Raw genomic sequence first — 19,487 nt, 5'->3', positions numbered from 1 at the left:
TGCATCAGTCTCTTTTTGATAATTTCATTTATTTGATCTTGTCTTCTATACTCAAAGTGATAGACAACAACAGCAGTGCATAAACTGAATATAATACAATGGACAAGGCATGTTGCAATAAAAAATGATGTTTACAGACCAGCTGGCCCCCTGGGAGACTTCCCTGAGGAGCTGGATATTCTCCTCAGCTGCTTCCCAACCTTGTCCCTGCCTGCCGTCCTGCTTTGGTTGCCAGGTCTGCCTGCCTGCCTGCCTGGTTTGAGCCAGCCTGTTCCTGTTTTTGAGCCATGCTCCTTGTTTGTTCTGCCCTGCGATTCTAATAAAACCACTTGGAAGTTGAATATGCCTGGTCTGCGTTTGAGTCTGTGCCTGTGCCCTGACAAATACTGAGAGCAGGATCTCAAATTAATTTCATTGTTTTTATCATGACGGAGACATACAGAGGGAGAGATATGTATTTGGATTTTTAATGTTCTTGATAACTCTCTCCATCGCTTTTGCACTTTCCAAAAACTCCTTTCAGTCTGACATTTAATAGACTTCTGAAATTTGATGATAAAATGTATTCATTTTGTCTTGCATATAGGAGTGCATCAGTCTGAGTCATCCATTTAAATTATTTCCCAACACCCCAGGTGAAAAGACGTGAGATGAGTTTTTCTTAAGTATTTTGTGACCACCTTTTTTGGGCCAGGGAAAATTTTTCCAGCGATTCTCCTACAGGCTCTGAGTTTTTCTCCTTTTTATATTCCCTCTGTAAACATTTAATCCAGCTCGATCATTTTTGTTTGTGAAAATGATGGTGTTGTAAATAATATTATAATAGATGGTTATAGAACTTTGGCTGCATTATTAATATTACCCAATGCGCGAGCAGAGTCCGTTTTCGAGGGAGCGAAGGTCTTAATACGGAGCACAAAGATTAGCTGCTGGAAATGTGTAAAACGTGGTAAGTGCGTATTTCGCGTTCAGCACCTCAAATCTAAATCAGACCGTAAACCCGATTTTTAAAAAAAGCAACACAGAATTCACTGACTGTGCTGAGAGGTCGTATGAGAATGGCTGTTGTGGTGAAACGCGAAGCGACCATAAAAAATGAATAAACTGAATATGAAAGCTGGAAATGTTCAGCTTGTTATTACTCCGAATTACGTAACATTACATAACATCGAGTTTAAAATCACTTTTTATATTGCGTTGAAACTAACATTATCCTGACGTACACCACTGCATAATTATGCAGTCGTCAATGGGGTGGAGTCGGTCGTCTGTGGATTTATTTGAATTAATATTTAACTTGTAAAATGGACCTTTTTGATAACAAAAAAAATGCGCAAAAGTTATTGAGACACAGCGCTATACAGAGGACGTGAAGTCTATCGGTAGGTACCAGGGAATTTAAAAAGTGAAACAGTAAAAATAATCAGCGTTTTATGGCTTTGCCGAATTGGTGACTTTTCTGAAGGTGATTTTGGAATGTTCAAAATTAACGTGATATGACAAAAATGCAGTTAGACGTTACTGTTGCTAGGCCTACTACCTCTGTTAGTATAATTTGTTTAAAGTGACTTGCAAAATGTAGATTTGACATTTAGGAATCGTTTAGATTATATAGTTAATATTACAACACAAAGTCTCATAAAAACAGTACGCATCCGGATGATTTACTGAATAATTTCAGTTTGACAAAGCTAGCGATTGAGCTCGATGAACGGCGCTACTTGCTAGATTGCGCGACAGTGTGAACCGCACTGGAAACGTGAAAACCCTGTCAACCCGGATAACAAGGGAGAGACCTCGGGGTTTTCGTGATGTGAGGAATTATGGAGATTAACAGAGCAATGCACACCGTGCGACTGGAGTAAGCACATTTAGCTTTCGATAAGAGACGTTTCCTCTGTGGGACGCCGGAGCGCAAGCTGGGGCTCACCTAACCAAAAAGGAGCGAATACGAAACGAGACGTTACAATTCATGGAATATCAATCATACCAGTATTAGGAGATCAATGAAATATGTGCTGCTACTTCAGTAATGTGGTGAAATGACTAGTAATAGGCCTATGAATAAGATGATTTCACCACGTTTACTAACTTTTTTTCAGGTGTAGATGACGCGTATGATGCTCACGGTCCAGCCATCCAGGGGACTCGTTGATGAAAAGTTGCAGGTTGTGGTGAAGAACTTGCCGCCCAGGCAAGAAGTTACCCTGCATTCCCTCCACCAGTCTGAGAGCAACGATTTCTGGGAGGCTTTTGGGCATTATGTCAGCGACGGGAAAGGAACTGTTACAGGTTTGGATCCGTTTTATTTGTAGTGTTTAAATACCCACCAGTAACAACAAGCTGCACATCACTGTATATGAACATTACATGGCGTGCCAAGTCAACGGAAATTCACAAATAATAAAATAACTCCTCATTCCCTTCTGAGTTCGCTGAATGAAAAGAGCAAATGCAAAATAAGAAAGACAAGACAGATGTGGAAATTATGCCTGCTTTTTACCATGAGGTACCGCCTTTTAAATGTCTGCTTTTTTGGCTCTCTCCTCCTCTCCAAACTGATTCTATAGATTAGGGAAAAGAAATAACACGGATTGTTAAAGTAAAACACCACGGACTGTCAACCGGGGAATTAAAGGTAGTAGAATTGATGACACTAATTTAATTTACAACGTTTGAACTATGTTTGCAGTGGCGGAGGATGCGAGCGTGGGAGGCTCGTACCAGGGCACGGAGCCCATGGGGCTGCTATGGAGCATGAAGCCGGTGCCAGGGAGTCGAACAGGACTCAGGTAAACGTTACACCTGGAATATGCACGTGTTCACCGAACACGTGTTCACCTAAGATGCTCATCACCTGAGGGAATCACGTTTGGTCTCTCTCTCACACACACGTTTAAAATACCCCCGACTCTTCCAGGTTACGGAAGGAAGATGTCCGAACTCCTATGGTGGTGCAGATCTCTGTGTACAGAGGCCACATCAGCCGTGGCTTTAGGGAGACGCCGTCCTTAGCGTGTGCTGTTGCCGAGCGCTGGTACATGGCCCCTGGCGTGCGCAGGGTCGACGTTGAAGAAAAGGGAGTCAGAGGGACACTCCTCCTGCCACCAGGTAATGCAGCCAGAGGCATTAATTGAACTAGGTAGATAGATGCATAAACATGCAGAGCTCAAAGCTGTGTGCTTTCAGGAGTGTCAGACAGGTAAAGGTGATGCGCAAAGCTGTGTGCTTTCAGGAGTGTCAGACAGGTAAAGGTGATGCGCAAAGCTGTGTGCATTCAGGAGTGTCAGACAGGTAAAGGTGATGTTCTCTTGGAGGTCCTGGACCCTTTCCTGGAGTGCTGGACATGTGGGGAGGGGGAGGAGGGCTGGTGGAGTATCGCTCTGCTCTCCTGGCATCACACGGATACGTTTCCATGGTGCTGGAGTACATGACACCGAAGATTATGGAAAAGTTTACTTTAAAGGGACACCATTACTTTGAAGTAAGTGTCAAATACTGCACTACCACATTTCATGTTTGAATTTCATTCATGTTAAAAGAAAAACTGAACCTCTGTGATGTTGTATGCACAGTGAGGGACATAACTGGAGGGTCCCCAGCTAAGCCCTTTGTTACCCTGTACATGAATAACTCTAGTAAAACAAGATAAGTAATGTTACACTAACTAGCTAGGAAGTTATATCATTGCAAGACATTGAAAACTAAGGGGACCAGACAGTCTTTCTAAGTGTCCAAATGCACTAGTATTACTAGCTTTTAAAAATCTACAAATTAATCAAGTAACAGAAAAAAATCATTTATTATATAATTGATTTATGTTTGATTGACAGCCCTAACATGTTAAATATATGGTGTTTGTAGAGAAGCAATATAAATACTTCTCTCAATCTCCCTTACATAATGCATAAGTTAATAAGTGCAATTAAAATGCACTGAAAAAACTGTAAATATTGGAAAACCTAAAATGCTCAAGAAATTAACACATATGCAAGCACATTAAAAACAAAACAATTTTTGTAAAAATACTATTTAATAATTGACACGGCATTGAGAATATAACAAATGGAAGCATTACAATGAATAAAGCTTGATTATATATTTAATATATGCTCCTAAATAGAGTTCTGATGTGAAGTGAATGCTTTTCCACTTAATGGAAAATATTTTCTTTCATTGTGTTGATTAATTCCGGCATGTCTTGCAATTCTAGAGTCAAAATGAAGGAACTTTACTTAACAGAAATAGTTTAAACTAAAAATGATCCCAACAGATAATATTCGTTAATTTCAAATATTGAGCTGATCATTGTAATTTGTTTCCAAGATGTTTGCCCTCAGATGGACAGTTGTAAGCAGTTTTCAGTACAGTTATCCCTTCAGAACATTGGGTTCTTGTCCTTTAGTTCTAGATGTTGCATGGGAAGAGGATATGCTTTTTAGAGAGTCCAAGGCTACATCTGGTCAAAAAACTGTGATTGACAGATTATATATGCATAGTTGTCATTTCTGTAAAAATGCAGGTTTGGAAAACATGAATAAAGTGAGTTGGTCAGATGAGAATAATGAATACAATGTATTTTCTCTCTGTCTCTCATGGCACAGACTGCGTTTGCTATCCTGAGAGACTACCCCCAGGTGTGCAGTGACCGGGTGGCCATACTTGGTCTGTCCTTCGGCACCACTGTTGCCCTGACGATGGCTGTATGCTCCCCTCTGATTGAGGTGAGAGTGAATGTGACTGAATGTAATGAGACAAACAGCTTCAGTTATTAAGTATAAGGAGTAGGAATACAGGAGAAGAGAAGAACTGCAGTTTTTAAGTCAGAGTTACTGTGCCATATCTGAATTGCATTGCCGATGGGAGTGACTATCCATATAAATGTCCATATGGAGCAATATCCTGTGTGATTGGCCAGAATTTGTCACAACATCACCATCTGTTTAGAATGCACAAAATACTGACATTGACATCATGACCTCTTTGACTTTGTGAAGAGTTGTATTCCTGTATTTTTCTTTCTTTTGTTATGTTCCAAATACTGTGTGTGTTTGTGGGTGCATGCATGCACGCTTACAGGCTTGTGTGCATGCCTGTATGAGCTTTTGCACACTTGTGTGTGCGGAGGTGAGAGCTCTGTTTTGGGCTTGTTGTGTGATCGTCTGACCTGCTAGTTCTCTCCCAGCCCAGGTGCGTGGTGTGTGTCAGTGGAAGCCACCAACTACCTGTGGAGGAACCTCTGTCTGATGTTTTAATGTGGATCAACAAGTGAGTGTGACTATGCAGCATACTTCTAATGTACGTTATGCTGTGAATCATTTTCAATATTTAGTGAGTTGGAGAACTGCTGTTTATAAGGTCTCCATCTGCATGTCTGTGTTTGTCATATGCAGTTTTTATAGGACATGGATTGTTCAGTATGATACGCTGTTGGTTTATTAATACTGTAGGTGACATGACAATGTGATTTGATTTGGCATTCCTTTTTATGTTCAGAAGTTAAAGAAAAGGGTGAAAATGCACAAACAAGATGCTATGAAAGAAGCAAGACAAATCATGTCAAAAGAACAGAGCAACATAAAAATAAATTAAACAAATAAATAATGAAGTGCAAATTATGTTCTTTTATTTCACAAGATGAAAAATACTGTGGTTAAATGCAAACATAATGTGCTGATAAGGCTCATAAATATCTATACATATTCCCTGATTAGTATTCAAAAGAAATATTAACCGCAGTGCAGTATATTGTTGATGCATCTTTGTTTTTTCCAGAAACAGAGACAAGGTGCGATTTGATGAGGAAAAGCGACTAATCACACGGTATCTCCTTCTACCCATACCTTCCGACCCCAGCAAGAAGGTTGAAGTGAGTCAACTCTCTATCTGTGCCTCGTCTCTACTTCATTCAATCTAATTTTTAATGCATAATAAAGCTTCTTTTAGGTGGTAAACCGTTATCACAGATATTATACATTAACACCAGATGTTAAGCTCCTGCACTCGTTCCATTGCCCATATTTCCCTGTGTAATCGGTTCCTGGGACTGTTAACTTTGCTGCGATTTTCACAGATGCTCTGTTGTAGACCACACCCCCTCAAGAAAATGATAACGAGGATATGACAAGGACAAAACTTGCTCTGTTCTTCTTTCAGAATGGACGTTGAATCTGGTTCATACCTAGAATACATGTGCCGTTTTTACGGCTCTATGTAATACTGAATACTGAGTATCTACAGCATTGTCCCAACATCATAAGGGGGGAACATGATGACAGTGTCATTGTCACTCTGGGATGATATTGTATGCCTCTGGTTCCGTGGCCGTTCTGATTGGTTCATTAGTACGGTGCCGTGGAGTACAGGTGTCTCTCTGTTGCTTTGGTCTTCAGGTGGGGAAGATCCGATGTCCTCTGCTGTTGATCGTAGGAGAAGATGATCAAAGCTGGCCAGTGTCTGAGATGGCAGAGGATGTGAGTCCCTCTGTCAGCCTGTCTGGCCGTGGTTGTGCTCATTGCTAATGAATTACAAATCAGTGAGGAGACCTCAAAACACCTTATTGAGAATGATAACATACCTGCCACACTGCCACAAACACACACACACACACGCACACACACACACACACACACACACACACACACACACACACGCACACACACACAGTCTTAGAGACACAGTAATAACGTCCACATCATCCCAGTGTGAGAATAGCTGTGTTGGAACATAGCTTCCTGTTGACCTCTGACCTCATCACCAGATGGAGAAGATGATGAAGGAAGCGGGGAACAGTCACCTGCTGACCACTCTGTCGTACCCCGGGGCGGGTCACCTGATTGAGCCACCCTACACCCCACATTTCTGCTCCACCACCTTCGTATCAGCAAAGACAAGGGAGAAAGGTATAGAACACAATGACCCTCGAATAACTCTGTATAAGCTTTGCGTCATGGAGATGGATTCCTCTCTCTCTGTAATCAGCATTATCAGATCACCATGATGACTGTCAGAGGGCCAATGAAGAGCATTTCACAATACCAAAGTGATGAAATGTTGATGTCTCTCTCTCTGGTTTGCTTGCAGTGATCATGCTGTGGGGGGGTGAGACCAAGGAGCACTCTTATGCACAGGAACACTCCTGGCAGAGGACCCTGGCCTTCCTGCAGCAGCATCTGTACTCCAGAGGAGACAAATCGAATCGCTCCAATCTGTGATGTGCAGAGCAGTGAAACGTGGGCCAGCTTGGAACAGCTCCATGACGACCCTGAGCGAGAATCTTCAGCGGAGTCTCATTATGTAGATGGAACCACAGCCAGGGGTGTTAAACTGTGTTTATTGAGGGTTTTGGTCAGTCTGATGGCATTCAGTACAACTACATTTTCTTGGATAATTAACATGTGGCACTTTTGCAGCCACTGGCTGTAATATTCTTTTCAATTCAAAAAATCCTGAAATGGTAAAGTATTGGGGTAATTATGGGATATATGGCAAATTGCCTTGTGAACATGTAAAAAGCATATATTTTCTGTTTGAGAGACACACCTGTTGCTCAGGTATACAAATTCTGATTTGGAGCACATAACTGCAAAATTGTATTCTATATGTTTATATATGTGGGTGATATAGTCTGAAAAGACAAATAGGATGTGGGGTTGTGTCACTAAAACTATCATAGAAGTCAAAGGAGGTTATGTTAATGTCTTTAAACAGCCACAGTAGAGCACTGCATGAAAATAGCACAGAACAGACCAGCAGGAGCGGTTCAGTTATCAAACATAAAAGTTATGAAAATAGATTTAAAATACTTGCCTCCAGGTTAATGTAAAATTTGTGTCAAACTTTACAAAAAATGCGAATGCTACTTCTGTCAGTGCAAACACAGTTGGTTTTCATTCTTCTCAGCCATGGCTGTTATTGCCAAACTGAGAAGATTAAATAAAAAAGCACTAAGTATTTGATTGTGAAATGAAGATACTGATAAATTCCTGTTAAACCCAGGATCCTTCGATCATTTTGAACTCCGTTTATGACAATGATTGTAATGCAATAAATATTATAAGTGGTCATAAAAACTGTCTGCACTCTTAATGTTAATGTCTCCGCAAAGCACAGAGATGCTGCAGAGTGAGTGAAGTTCTAAGTACAACAGACACACATAGAGCAACTAAAAAAAACTAAAAGCTCGTAAAACGTGCACAAAAGTGTGTATCTCTCGCTCACCACCTCTAAATCTAAATCGGACCACAAATTAAACGCAGATCGTGTGTCAAAAACAGCACCGACACTGTTGATTGTGCTGATGAGTCGTATGTGAATGCATACTTTAATGAAACGTGAGGGAAGTACAGACGACCATAAAAGAAAATAGAAATTGAAATACAGAATTCAAAAGACTGAAATACAGAATGCAGGAAATGTTCAGCTCTACGTGAATCCGAGGAATTATAATGTTGACATTAACTAAAATGGTAAAATCACCTTGTAATACTGTGCTAAAACTAATATGCATATTGATCTGTTAATGTAACTACAGCATTACATGATCATCAAGGGCGCAGAGTCAGCTGTGTATGACTGATTCCAATTAATGTTTGACGGAAGTAGACAATGTTGACCACATGAATTATTTTAAGCTATTGTGAATCATTAGTGCTACACGGGGGACTTCAAGTCTAATGGTAGGTACCTGGCAGTTAGATAGGTACCTGACACTGTAAAAATTCTCACAGGTTTATGCCTTTCCAACATTCTTAACTTTCCTGACGGTAATTTGGGGTATTGCAAGATGAACATGATAATGACAACCCGTGCAGCTAGTTAGATGGTTATATTTGCTACAATTTGCTTATAAATTTAGATTTGACATTTAGTTTAGATTAATCATCTGGATAATATACATCTGGATGAATTACTGAATGATCTCGTGTTGACAAGCATAGCAAACGTGCGCGATACAGTATATGGCACTACTTGCTAGATTGCGCGCGATTGCGAACCGGACATTAAACCTTAAAACCCCGTCAGCCTGATGACAAGAGAGTGAGAGATCGTGGTGTTTTCGTGGTGGGCTCTTATGCACACTGTGGGATTGGGGCTAAGGACATTCACCTTTCGCAAAGAGATATTTCTTTTGTGGGATGTCAGATCTTGAGATTGTCTTTACCCAATCGAAAAGGCGATAATAAACCAAAGAATAATATCCATCGTCCCTCATACTGAACATACATAGATATACAGGCATGCCAGCATGGGCGTGTAGTTCAAGTGCATACAAATAGGGATAGTTACATGTAGACATAACTCCAGAATCTAAATAAAGAAGGTAAATCTGAGCGATTACTGTAGACTTCACCTGTTATTAAATACATGCATTTATGCACGTGGATGTCAGTTATACACTTGTTATATTTTGTTTTACCTCAATACAGATACAGATAACCTCCAAAAAATATCTGACATTCCCACTGACACTGCACTGAATTTCATACACTTTGTTTCATGGCCCTGAATGGTTTGATAGAGTTCACCCCAGAACTGTATAAATTCATGTTTTTTAATTCAGACATACAGAGGAAGACACACCTATTTAGATTTCTTTAAAATTCTCAATGGCTTTTGCACTTTCTCAAAACTTCAAAAGGAATGCAATAGGGGGTCGTTTTCAGTCTGACATTTAATAGACTTGTGAAGTTCGATAATAAAATTTGTCTTGCATGTAAGACTGCATCAGTCTCAGCCACCCCTTTTTAATGTTTTCCCAACACCCCAGTTGAAAAGAAGAGGGATAAGCTTCTCATTAATATTTCTTCATCACCTTATTTGGGCCAAAATAAAAGATTTTTTCTACTTTTAAATTTCCCTCTGTAAACATTTACTCCAGCTCGATCATTTTTGTTTGCGAAAATGAAGGTGTGGTAAGTAATATTACAATAAATGGTAATAAAACAATGGCTGCATTATTAATATTACCCAATGTGCGGATAGAGTCTATTTTTGAGCGAGTGAATGTCTCAAAACGGCACACACACATAGAGCAACTGGAAGCTTGTAAAACGTGCAAAGTGTATATCTGACTCTCACTCAGAACCTCAGAACAGACGGCCATTAAACAAACTGTACAGATTGCAGGAAACGCTGAACTTTATATTAATACGAGGGATAATGATCTTAAAATGACACTAAATAAGGTTTCAAATTGTGTACTGCGTTGAAACTAATACATCGATCGATCTGTTAATGCACACCATTACAAGATGATCCAGTCACCATGGGGGCGGAATCGGCCATCTGTGTCATTTCGATGAATATTTGACTTGTTACTGTTAAAATAGATGATTTGACTGTATGAATTCACTAGACCTTGTCAACCATCAGCACTACACGGTGAACTTCCAGAATATTGGTCCGTACCAGTCAACTTAAAATAGGTACCAGAAATTGTAAAAATACTCAAAACTGATTAATACCTTTGCCAACTGTTTACTTTCTCTGACGGTGATTTTGAATTTGCAAAATGAACATGATATGACAATGAATGCAGCTAGTTGGACGTTATAATTTCTACTACGTCTACTGGTATGATTTGCTTAAGGTGACTTGCATAATTTCGATTTGACATTTTTCTTAGATTATATACCTGCATAATATACATCTGGGTTATTTACTGAATAATTTCGGGTTGACCAGGGTAGCGATTGAGCCCAGTGGCGATACTTGCTAGATTGCGCGCAATTATGAACCTTAGAGGAAACTTGAAAACTCCGTCACCCTGCTGACAAGCGAGAGGGACCTTGCTTTCGTGGTGCGCTCGTAAGGGGAATTATGGAGAATAAAAAAGCTACGCACATGGTGGATCAGAAGCAAGGACATTCAGCTTTCGGTAAGAGAGGTTTCCTCTGTGGGACGCCGGAGCGCAAGATGGACCTCACTTTATCAGAAAGGAGCGAACGGGAAACGAGACGTTACGGTTCATGGAATATCAATCATGCTAGTATTAGGAGATCAATGGAATATGTGCTGCTACTTCAATAATGTGGTGAAATGACGAGTAATATGAATAAGAAGCCGATTTCACCACGTTTACCAACTTTTTTCAGGTGTAGGTTACGCGTATGATGCTCACGGTCCAGCCATCCAGGGGACTCGTTGATGAAAAGTTGCAGGTTGTGGTGAAGAACTTGCCGCCCATGCAAAAAGTTACCTTGCATTCCCTCCACCAGTCTGAGAGCAACGATTTCTGGGAGGCTTTAGGGCATTATGTCAGCGACGGGAAAGGAACTGTTACAGGTTTGGATTCGTTTTTACTACGAGTATTTGAATATTCGTTTGTCTGAACAACAACAGCAGGGCGAATATTAGGACGGTATGTATGGACGGTACACGGCGTTCCGGTCAGCGGACATTCACACAGGAACCTTCGCTCCTCCTCCTGAGTTCTCTTAATGAAAAGCAGCAGTAGCTGAGTTTATACTGTGTTTGCAGTGGCGGAGGATGCGAGCGTGGGAGGCTCGTACCAGGGCACGGAGCCCATGGGGCTGCTATGGAGCATGAAGCCGGTGCCAGGGAGTCGAACAGGAATCAGGTAAACGTTACACCTGGAATATGCAGACACACGTGGTCAGATTTGCTCTCTCTCTCGTGTTTTAAATACTCCCGACATGCAGGTTACGGAAGGAAGATGTCCGAACTCCTATGGTGGTGCAGATCTCTGTGTACAGAGGCCACATCAGCCATGGCTTTAGGGAGACGCCGTCCTTAGCGTGTGCTGTTGCCGAGCGCTGGTACATGGCCCCTGGCGTGCGCAGGGTCGACGTTGAAGAAAAGGGAGTCAGAGGGACACTTTTCCTGCCACCAGGTAATGCAGCCAGAGCCATTAATTGAACTAGGTAGATAAATCAGACACGTAAAAGTGTGATGAGCACCTGACAGAGGTAGACAGGTAAAGGTGATGCGCAAAGCTGTGTGCATTCAGGAGTGTCAGACAGGTAAAGGTGATGTTCAAAGCTGTGTGCTTTCAGGAGTGTCAGACAGGTAAAGGTGATGTTCAAAGCTGTGTGCTTTCAGGAGTGTCAGACAGGTAAAGGTGATGTTCAAAGTTGTGTGCATTCAGGAGTGTCAGACAGGTAAAGGTGATGTTCTCTTGGAGGTCCTGGACCCTTTCCTGGAGTGCTGGACCTGTGGGGAGGGGAAGGAGGGCTGGTGGAGTATCGCTCTGCTCTCCTGGCATCACATGGATACGTTTCCATGGCGCTGGAGTACATGACACATATTATGGGAAACTCTTCTGGAAACAATCAGTTGGACCACCAGTACTTTAATGTAAGTGTCAAATACTGCGATGCAACACATTCTATGATTGAATTTAATTTATTTTGAGAAAAAGCTGAAACTCTGAGATGTTGTATGCACATGGAGGGAGGTTTCCTGATTAAGCCCTTTTTTGCGTTCCAAACTTTCTGCACTGTAGCAAAGCTGAAGGAATTGAGTTGATGGTATTGTTTAGTGTCCTTGCAAATGAATAATGTTACCTAACTGGTTAGTAACAGTCTACCGTGCAAATTTAAAAAATAGAGAACAGGCAGGAAATGTAAACACAAACAGATGAAATGAAATGCACTTGTGAAATATGTTACCATGTCAATGAATTACTCTTGTCGGTAATACAAGAGGAGCAATGTGTTCCCTAGCAAGTTATCTGTTAATCATAGCAAGTCGTTGAAAACAAAGGGGGTGTCTTTCCAAATATCCAAATGGACTACCGTAACTTAAAAATCTACAGATTTATCACGTAAGAGGAAAAATAAATCATTTATTATTTGATTGACTGATAATTGACTGACAGCCCTCATATATTTAACACATGCTATTTGTGGAAAAGCAAAATAAATAATTCTCTCTACCTCCCCTACCTGATACATAACGTATTAATTGCAAACAAACTCAGAAATCTTCATCTCGATACCAAGACATATACATTCACTTTAAAAAGAAATCAATTCATGAAACAAATACTATTTTTTATAATTGACATGACATTTAGAATATCACAACAGGGAAGTGTTAGTATGATTAAAGCTTGATTTTTTGAGTTAATGCATGTTCCCAGAAATATTTTCTTTCATTATGTTTTATTCTTGTATGACCTTCAAAATGAAGTAACCGTGTATTTTACAGCGTCACGATTTTAAGATTTTAAGAGATTTGGATGCACATACAGATGTACTTTTGAGAAAAGAGATTCCTTCAGAGTGTGTTACTTATTGAGCAGATCGTTCTAGTTTGTTTCCAGGATGTTGTTTGTGCTCAGATGGGCAGTTGTATCCAGTTTTCGGTTCAGTTATCCATTCAGTACATCCTGTTCTTGTGTTTTGAAACATTGTGTTGGCATCTGCAAACTGATACTTGTAACTACAATTAGGAATGCTTTGTTGCTTTTCCTTGCTGTTTCTTGTAACATCTGGAAACAGTGTAATGCATTTGAATAACACATCAATGCTCTGAGCTCTGTATTTCAGGACAAAATTAATATAGTTCTGTATCAGTGATCATGATGTCTACCAAATTCTGAGGAGGTTACAAAAAGTGTTACCCCACTCTTGACAAAATTCTTCCGATGGGGGCATTTTTGGCTGTTTGTGGCGCAGACTGCATTTGCCATCCTGAGAGACCACCCCCAGGTGTGCAGTGACCGGGTGGCCATGCTTGGCATGTCCTTTGGCACCACTGTCGCTCTGACGATGGCTGTATGTTCTTCCCTGATCGAGGTGAGAGTGAATATAACTGAATGCAATGAGACAAACAGTGCCAGTTATTTCATATGTAGAGTAGGAATACAGGAGAAGAGAAGAACTGCAGTTTGTAAGTCGGGGTTACTGTGTTTTGTCTGGTGAGACCTCTGATATTCTGTGTGGCTGAACACAATCTTTCTTGATGTATTTGTTAATGCGCACAGAATACGCAAAATAGAGATGGTGACATAATGACCTCTTTGATATTGTGTAGCGAAGAGATCTATTCCTGTATTTTTCTTTTATTTGTCATACTGCAAGTTGTGTGTGTGTGTGCATGTGTGTGTATGTGCATGTGAGTGTTTACATGCTTGTGTGTGTGTGTGTATGTGTGTGTGTGTGTGTGTGTGTGTGTGCACGTGAGTGTTTACATGCTTGCGTGTGTGTGTGTGTGTGTGTGTATGTGCATGTGAGTGTTTACATGCTTGTGTGTGTGTGTGTGTGTGTGTGTGTGTGTGTGTGTGTGTGTGTGTGTGCACGTGAGTGTTTACATGCTTGTGTGTGTGTGTGTGTCTGTGTGTGTGTGTGTGTGTGTGTGTGTGTGTGGGTGTGTGTGTGTGCATGTGAGTGTTTACATGCTTGCGTGTGTGTGTGTGTGTGTGTGTGTGTGTGTGTGCATGTGAGTGTTTACATGCTTGCGTGTGTGTGTGTGTGTGTGTGTGTGTGTGTGCACGTGAGTGTTTACATGCTTGCGTGTGTGTGTGTGTGTGTGTGTGTGTGTGTGTGTGTGTATGTGCATGTGAGTGTTTACATGCTTGTGTGTGTGTGTGTATGTGTGTGTGTGTGTGTATGCGCACGTGAGTGTTTACATGCTTGTGTGTGTGTGTGACTCTGTGTGTGTGTGTGTGTGTGTATGTGTGTGTGTGTGTGTGTGTGTGTATGTGTGTGTGTGTGTGTGTGTGTGTGTGTGTGTATGCGCACGTGAGTGTTTACATGCTTGTGTGTGTGTGTGACTCTGTGTGTGTGTGTGTGTGTGTATGTGTGTGTGTGTGTGTGTGTGTATGTGTGTGTGTGTGTGTGTGTGTGTGTGTGTGTGTGTGTATGTGTGTGTGTGTGTGTGTGTGTGTTTGTGTGTGTGTGTGTGTGTATGTGTGTGTGCGTGTGTGTGTGTGTGTGTGTGTGTGTGAGCTTTGCTTAGGGCTTCTTGTGTGATCATCTCACCTGCTGGTTCTCCCAGCCCAGGTGCCTGGTGTGTGTCAGTGGAAGCCATGTCCTACCTGTGGAGGAACCTCTGTCCAGCTTTTTTACAGAGATGAACAAGTGAGTGTGACTGTGCACCATACTACTGATATATGGCATGCTGTGAGTCATATGGAATATATAGTGAATCGTTGAACGACTGTTTACAATGTCTCCATCTGCATGTATGTGTTTGGCATATGCAGTTTTCATTGGACACAGATTGTTGACCCTATTTATGAAATATGCCTGTCACATCCTGTTGGCCTGTTAATACTGAAGTGACAAGACAATTTGATTTGTCACAGAAGGTAAAGAAGAATGGAACAATTTATGTTCTTTTTTTCCACAGGGTGACAAATACAATATTAAATGCAATAACGTGCAGTTAAGGCTCATAAGTATCTGTTCCCAGGGTATCATATATGTGTCTTTTTTCTTTTACAGAAACAGACACAAGGTGCGATTTGATGAGGAAAAGCGTGTGATCTCGCGATATCTCCTTTTACCCATACCTTCAGACCCCAGCAAAAAAGTTAACGTGAGTAAACACTCTATCTGTGCCTTCAGTCTTTCCTTCATGTCGTTTTTAATGCGCAATAAACCACAGATATTCTATGTTATGACAGATGCTAAGCTCCTGCACTCATTCCAATGCTCATGTTTCACTGTGTAATCGGTTCCTGGGGCTGTGTGCTTGGCTACAATTGTTATGGTTGCTCTGTTTTAGACCACACCCATACAAGAATATTTGCTAGTGAACAGATTATAACACTACAAGCTGCACCAAATGACAGGAACAGAACTTTCAGTGTCTATGCTGGAAGCAGAAGGGAGTATGTGGTTAATATCCAGAATGAATGTTGTATTATTTAAGCTCTCTGTAATACTGAATACTGAATATCTATATCTATCTGACGAAAATTCATACAAAGAGGCCATGTCACTCTGAGATGATATTGTATGCCTCTGGTTCTGTAGCCATTCTGACTGGTTCGTAAGTATGATGTCATAGAGTACAGGTGTCTCTCTGTTGCTTTGGTCTTCAGGTGGGGAAGATCCGATGTCCTCTGCTGTTGATCGTGGGAGAAGATGATCAGAACTTGCCAGTGTCTGAGTCGGCCGAAGATGTGAGTCCCTCTGTCAGCCTGTCTGGATGTGCTTGTGCTCAGAGCTGATAAACAATGAATCAGGGAAATAAAACTTTAAAACACTTCAGTGAGAATGGTATATAACAAAGATAACTTGCCAGTCATACTGCCACAAACACACACACACACACACACACACACACACACATAGAAACATACTGCCAGTGTGCAAATAGCTGTGTTGGAACATAGCTTCCTGTTGACCTCTGACCTCATCACCAGATGGAGAAGATGATGAAGGAAGCGGGGAACCGTCACCTGCTGACCACTCTGTCGTACCCCGGGGCGGGTCACCTGATTGATCCTCCCTACACCCCACATTTCCGCTCCACCACTGTATCAGCAAAGACAAGGGAGAAAGGTACAGGACATAATGACCCTCGAATAACTCTGCATAAGCTTTGCGTCATAGAGATGGATTCCTCTCTCTCTGTAATCAACATTATCAGATCACCATGATGACTGTCAGAGGTCCAATGAAGAGCATTTCACAAGACCAAAGTGATGAAATGTTGATGTCTCTCTCTTTTGGTTTCAGTGGTCGTGCTGTGGGGGGGTGAGACCAAGGCGCACTCTTATGCACAGGAACACTCCTGGCAGAGGACCCTGGCCTTCCTGCAGCAGCATCTGTACTCCAGCGGACACAAATCGGATCGCTCCAATCTGTGACATGTGAAGCATGTGACACGTGGCCCAGCTGACTGAGCTGCAGAGGGAACAGCTCCATGACGACCCTGAGCGAGAATCTTCAGCGGAGTCTCATTATGTAGAGGGAACCACAGCCAGGGGTGTTAAACTGTGTTTATTGAGGGTTTTGGTCAGTCTGATGGCTTGGATAATTAACAACTACATTTTCTTGGATAATTAACAAGTGGCACTTTTGCAGCCACTGGCTGTAATATTCTTTTCAATTCAAAAAATCCTGAAATGGTAAAGTATTGGGGTAATTATGGGATGTGTGGCAAATTGCCTTATGAACATGTAAAAAAAACACATGTTCTGTTTGGATGAGATACACACTTGTTGCTCAGGTATACAGATTTTGATTTGGAGCACATAATGCCAAAGCTGTACTAAATACGTTTATATATGTGGATGATACAGTCTATTTGGATTTTCAGAAAGCTTTTGACACAGTGCTATGCGTGACTTGAGATCAAACAGAAATCAAAAGTACTTAAACGATTGAATGTAGATATAAAATTGGCTTCAGCGTAGAGTACAAATTGTGTTGTTCAGAGGGGTCTCATCTGAGCAAGCTGGGACCTGCTGCTCTGTATTTGCATAAATGATTATTCCATTTGTGGTGAGATGGACAGCTGCACTATTACACCAACCTTGGAAAAATGTTTTGTAAACTATGGAAGTAATTCAATATAATTTAAATAATATTCAGAATTGAACATGCACCTGGCAAATGAATTTTTACATCATTAAATGTAAAGTTCAATCAGCAGGCAAGAAAAATGATCTTTTATAAGAACATAAGAACATATTATGATGAGAACAGGCCATTCGGCCCAGCAAACCTCGCCATTTCAATTAAAGAGTTTCCAAAACTGCATCAAGTCTGGACTTGAACACAGCAAGGGTCTCTGCCTCAACTACATGACCTGGCAACCTATTCCATGTATTGATAACTCTTTGTGTAAAATAATATTTCCTTATATCAGTGCGGAACTTACTCTTAACTAGTTTCCATTTATGTCCTCTTGTTCTACAGAGTGAACTCACCCTAAAAAATGTATTGTTGTTAACCTTATGGAGTCCTTTTATAAATTTAAAAACCTCAATTAAATCACCCCTAAGCCTCCTCTCGATAAGTCTAAATAGGTTAAGTAACTTGAGTCTTTCTTCATATGACAAAAGCAGATGTGATGTAGAGTGTGTGTAACATGAAAAAGTTCATGTAACAGTTTACCCAAATCTATCTGGGTCGAGACATTGTGCCAAAGCTGTAACAAAGTAAACAGGATGTGGGGTTGTATGGCTAAAACTATCATAGAAGTCAAATGAGGTTACGTTAATGTCATTCAACTGCCAGACGAAAGCACTCTATGAAGAATGCACAGAGCAGACCAGCAGGAACGGGTCAGTTATGAAGCATAAAAATTATTGAAATAGATTTGAGATACTTGCCCTGGGATTAATGCAAAATTTGTGCCAAACTTTACAATAAATGCAAATGCTACTTCTGTCAGTGCAGAGTTGGTTTTCATTCATTTCAGCCATGGCTGATATTGCATAACCGTGAAGATTAAACAAAAAAAGCACTAGGTGTTTTTATTGTGAAATTAAGATGCTAATAAATGCTTATTAAGTTCAGGACTTAATGTCATTCGTCTTTACAATAGAATGCTTGGATGTGAGCATTTGTGTCAGGGTTTCAGAAACTGCTGTCCACAAAAACCAGCAGGCGCCCTTGTAACTGCCTTTATGAGTTTTCTTTTTTGCCTGCTTCCCCGGACTGCCACCAGAGGTCCTGTCTTCCTGTCTGTGTCTTGTTTAATCTTGTTAATTGAGTTCACAGGTGTGTAGGTAGTCTGGGCTTGTGTTTGTGCTCTATACAACTCCTGCCTGCCATGATTCCCTGCCTCGTCTTTAGTTGTCCTGCTGGTGGTATGTCTTTGCGCATAAAGCTTGCTGTTTTCGAGACTCCTGTAATGTTACTTTGCTTTTTACAACCTGTCTGTGCTGTCGTGCGGTCTGTTGGATTCCTTCTGCTTCACTCTTTTTGAATCACCTGTTGTACTGCATGACTGTCAGGGTGCTGTAGTTTGGGGCAGGGAATAATTTTGTCTCCCTGTATACTGGGAATCAGTACATGTAAACTTAAAACATATTGTGGAGAAGGATTGCTGCTGTTTAGGTGGGTGATTGGCAACTCCATACCAGACAACAAAGTAACAGTTTGATCATGTATGTTAACCAATGTTGATCATGTAGGCCTATGTTGGCCAGCTTTGACTCTTGTTTGTCCAAGGCTTCATAAAAAGTCAATATCCCATCATGACTTTTAGAGTGTTAAACCATTAGCCCAAATTAACTTAAAAGATGAGACCTTTTGCTCACAGTTTGTGCCCCCCCCCCCCCCCCTTCAAAAATCTCTCCTGCGCCCCTGCTCAAACGGCCTTGACTGGTTTTCACATTACATTACAGGCATTTAGCAGATGCTCTTATCCAGAGAGACTTACATTGGTTACACTTTTTTTTTTTACAATGTTATCCATATATACTGCTGGATATTTACTGAGGTAATTGTGGGTTAAGTACCTTGCCCAAGGGTACAGCAGCAGTGCCCCAGCAGGGAATTCACCCAGCAACCATTTGGGTACGAGCGCTGCTCCTAACCAGTATGTTACACTGGCCT

General features: G+C 41.1%; 2 protein-coding genes across 3 annotated transcripts; both read left to right on the top strand.

Annotated features, from left to right (window-relative positions):
- The first annotated feature begins 1,320 nt into the window (after positions 1-1,320).
- Positions 1,321-17,646, top strand: LOC118772057 (bile acid-CoA:amino acid N-acyltransferase-like). Its single transcript, XM_036520301.1, has 11 exons — positions 1,321-1,382; positions 11,097-11,286; positions 11,482-11,581; positions 11,664-11,854; positions 12,146-12,318; positions 13,644-13,763; positions 14,965-15,047; positions 15,414-15,507; positions 16,016-16,096; positions 16,340-16,478; positions 16,656-17,646. Exons 2-11 carry the CDS (start codon positions 11,112-11,114, stop codon positions 16,784-16,786), a joined length of 1,287 nt encoding a protein of 428 aa, XP_036376194.1. The 5' UTR covers positions 1,321-1,382; positions 11,097-11,111; the 3' UTR covers positions 16,787-17,646.
- Positions 1,324-7,810, top strand: LOC118772056 (peroxisomal succinyl-coenzyme A thioesterase-like). 2 transcript variants are annotated; one of them, XM_036520300.1, is made up of 11 exons: positions 1,324-1,382; positions 2,103-2,292; positions 2,693-2,792; positions 2,921-3,111; positions 3,318-3,484; positions 4,605-4,724; positions 5,186-5,268; positions 5,782-5,869; positions 6,393-6,473; positions 6,761-6,902; positions 7,084-7,810. In XM_036520300.1, the coding sequence occupies exons 2-11, from the start codon at positions 2,109-2,111 to the stop codon at positions 7,212-7,214; spliced, it is 1,287 nt and encodes a 428-aa protein (XP_036376193.1). In that variant the 5' UTR covers positions 1,324-1,382; positions 2,103-2,108; the 3' UTR covers positions 7,215-7,810. The 2 variants fall into 2 exon arrangements, with proteins under 2 accessions (XP_036376193.1, XP_036376192.1); XM_036520299.1 differs by having other exon boundaries at positions 5,776-5,869.
- Positions 17,647-19,487: the final 1,841 nt, after the last annotated feature.

This window comes from Megalops cyprinoides, chromosome 25 (assembly GCF_013368585.1).
Source record: "Megalops cyprinoides isolate fMegCyp1 chromosome 25, fMegCyp1.pri, whole genome shotgun sequence".
NCBI lineage: Eukaryota > Metazoa > Chordata > Actinopteri > Elopiformes > Megalopidae > Megalops > Megalops cyprinoides.
Note: the sequence above shows the minus strand (reverse complement) of the source record. Positions and strands in the feature narration are given on the sequence as shown.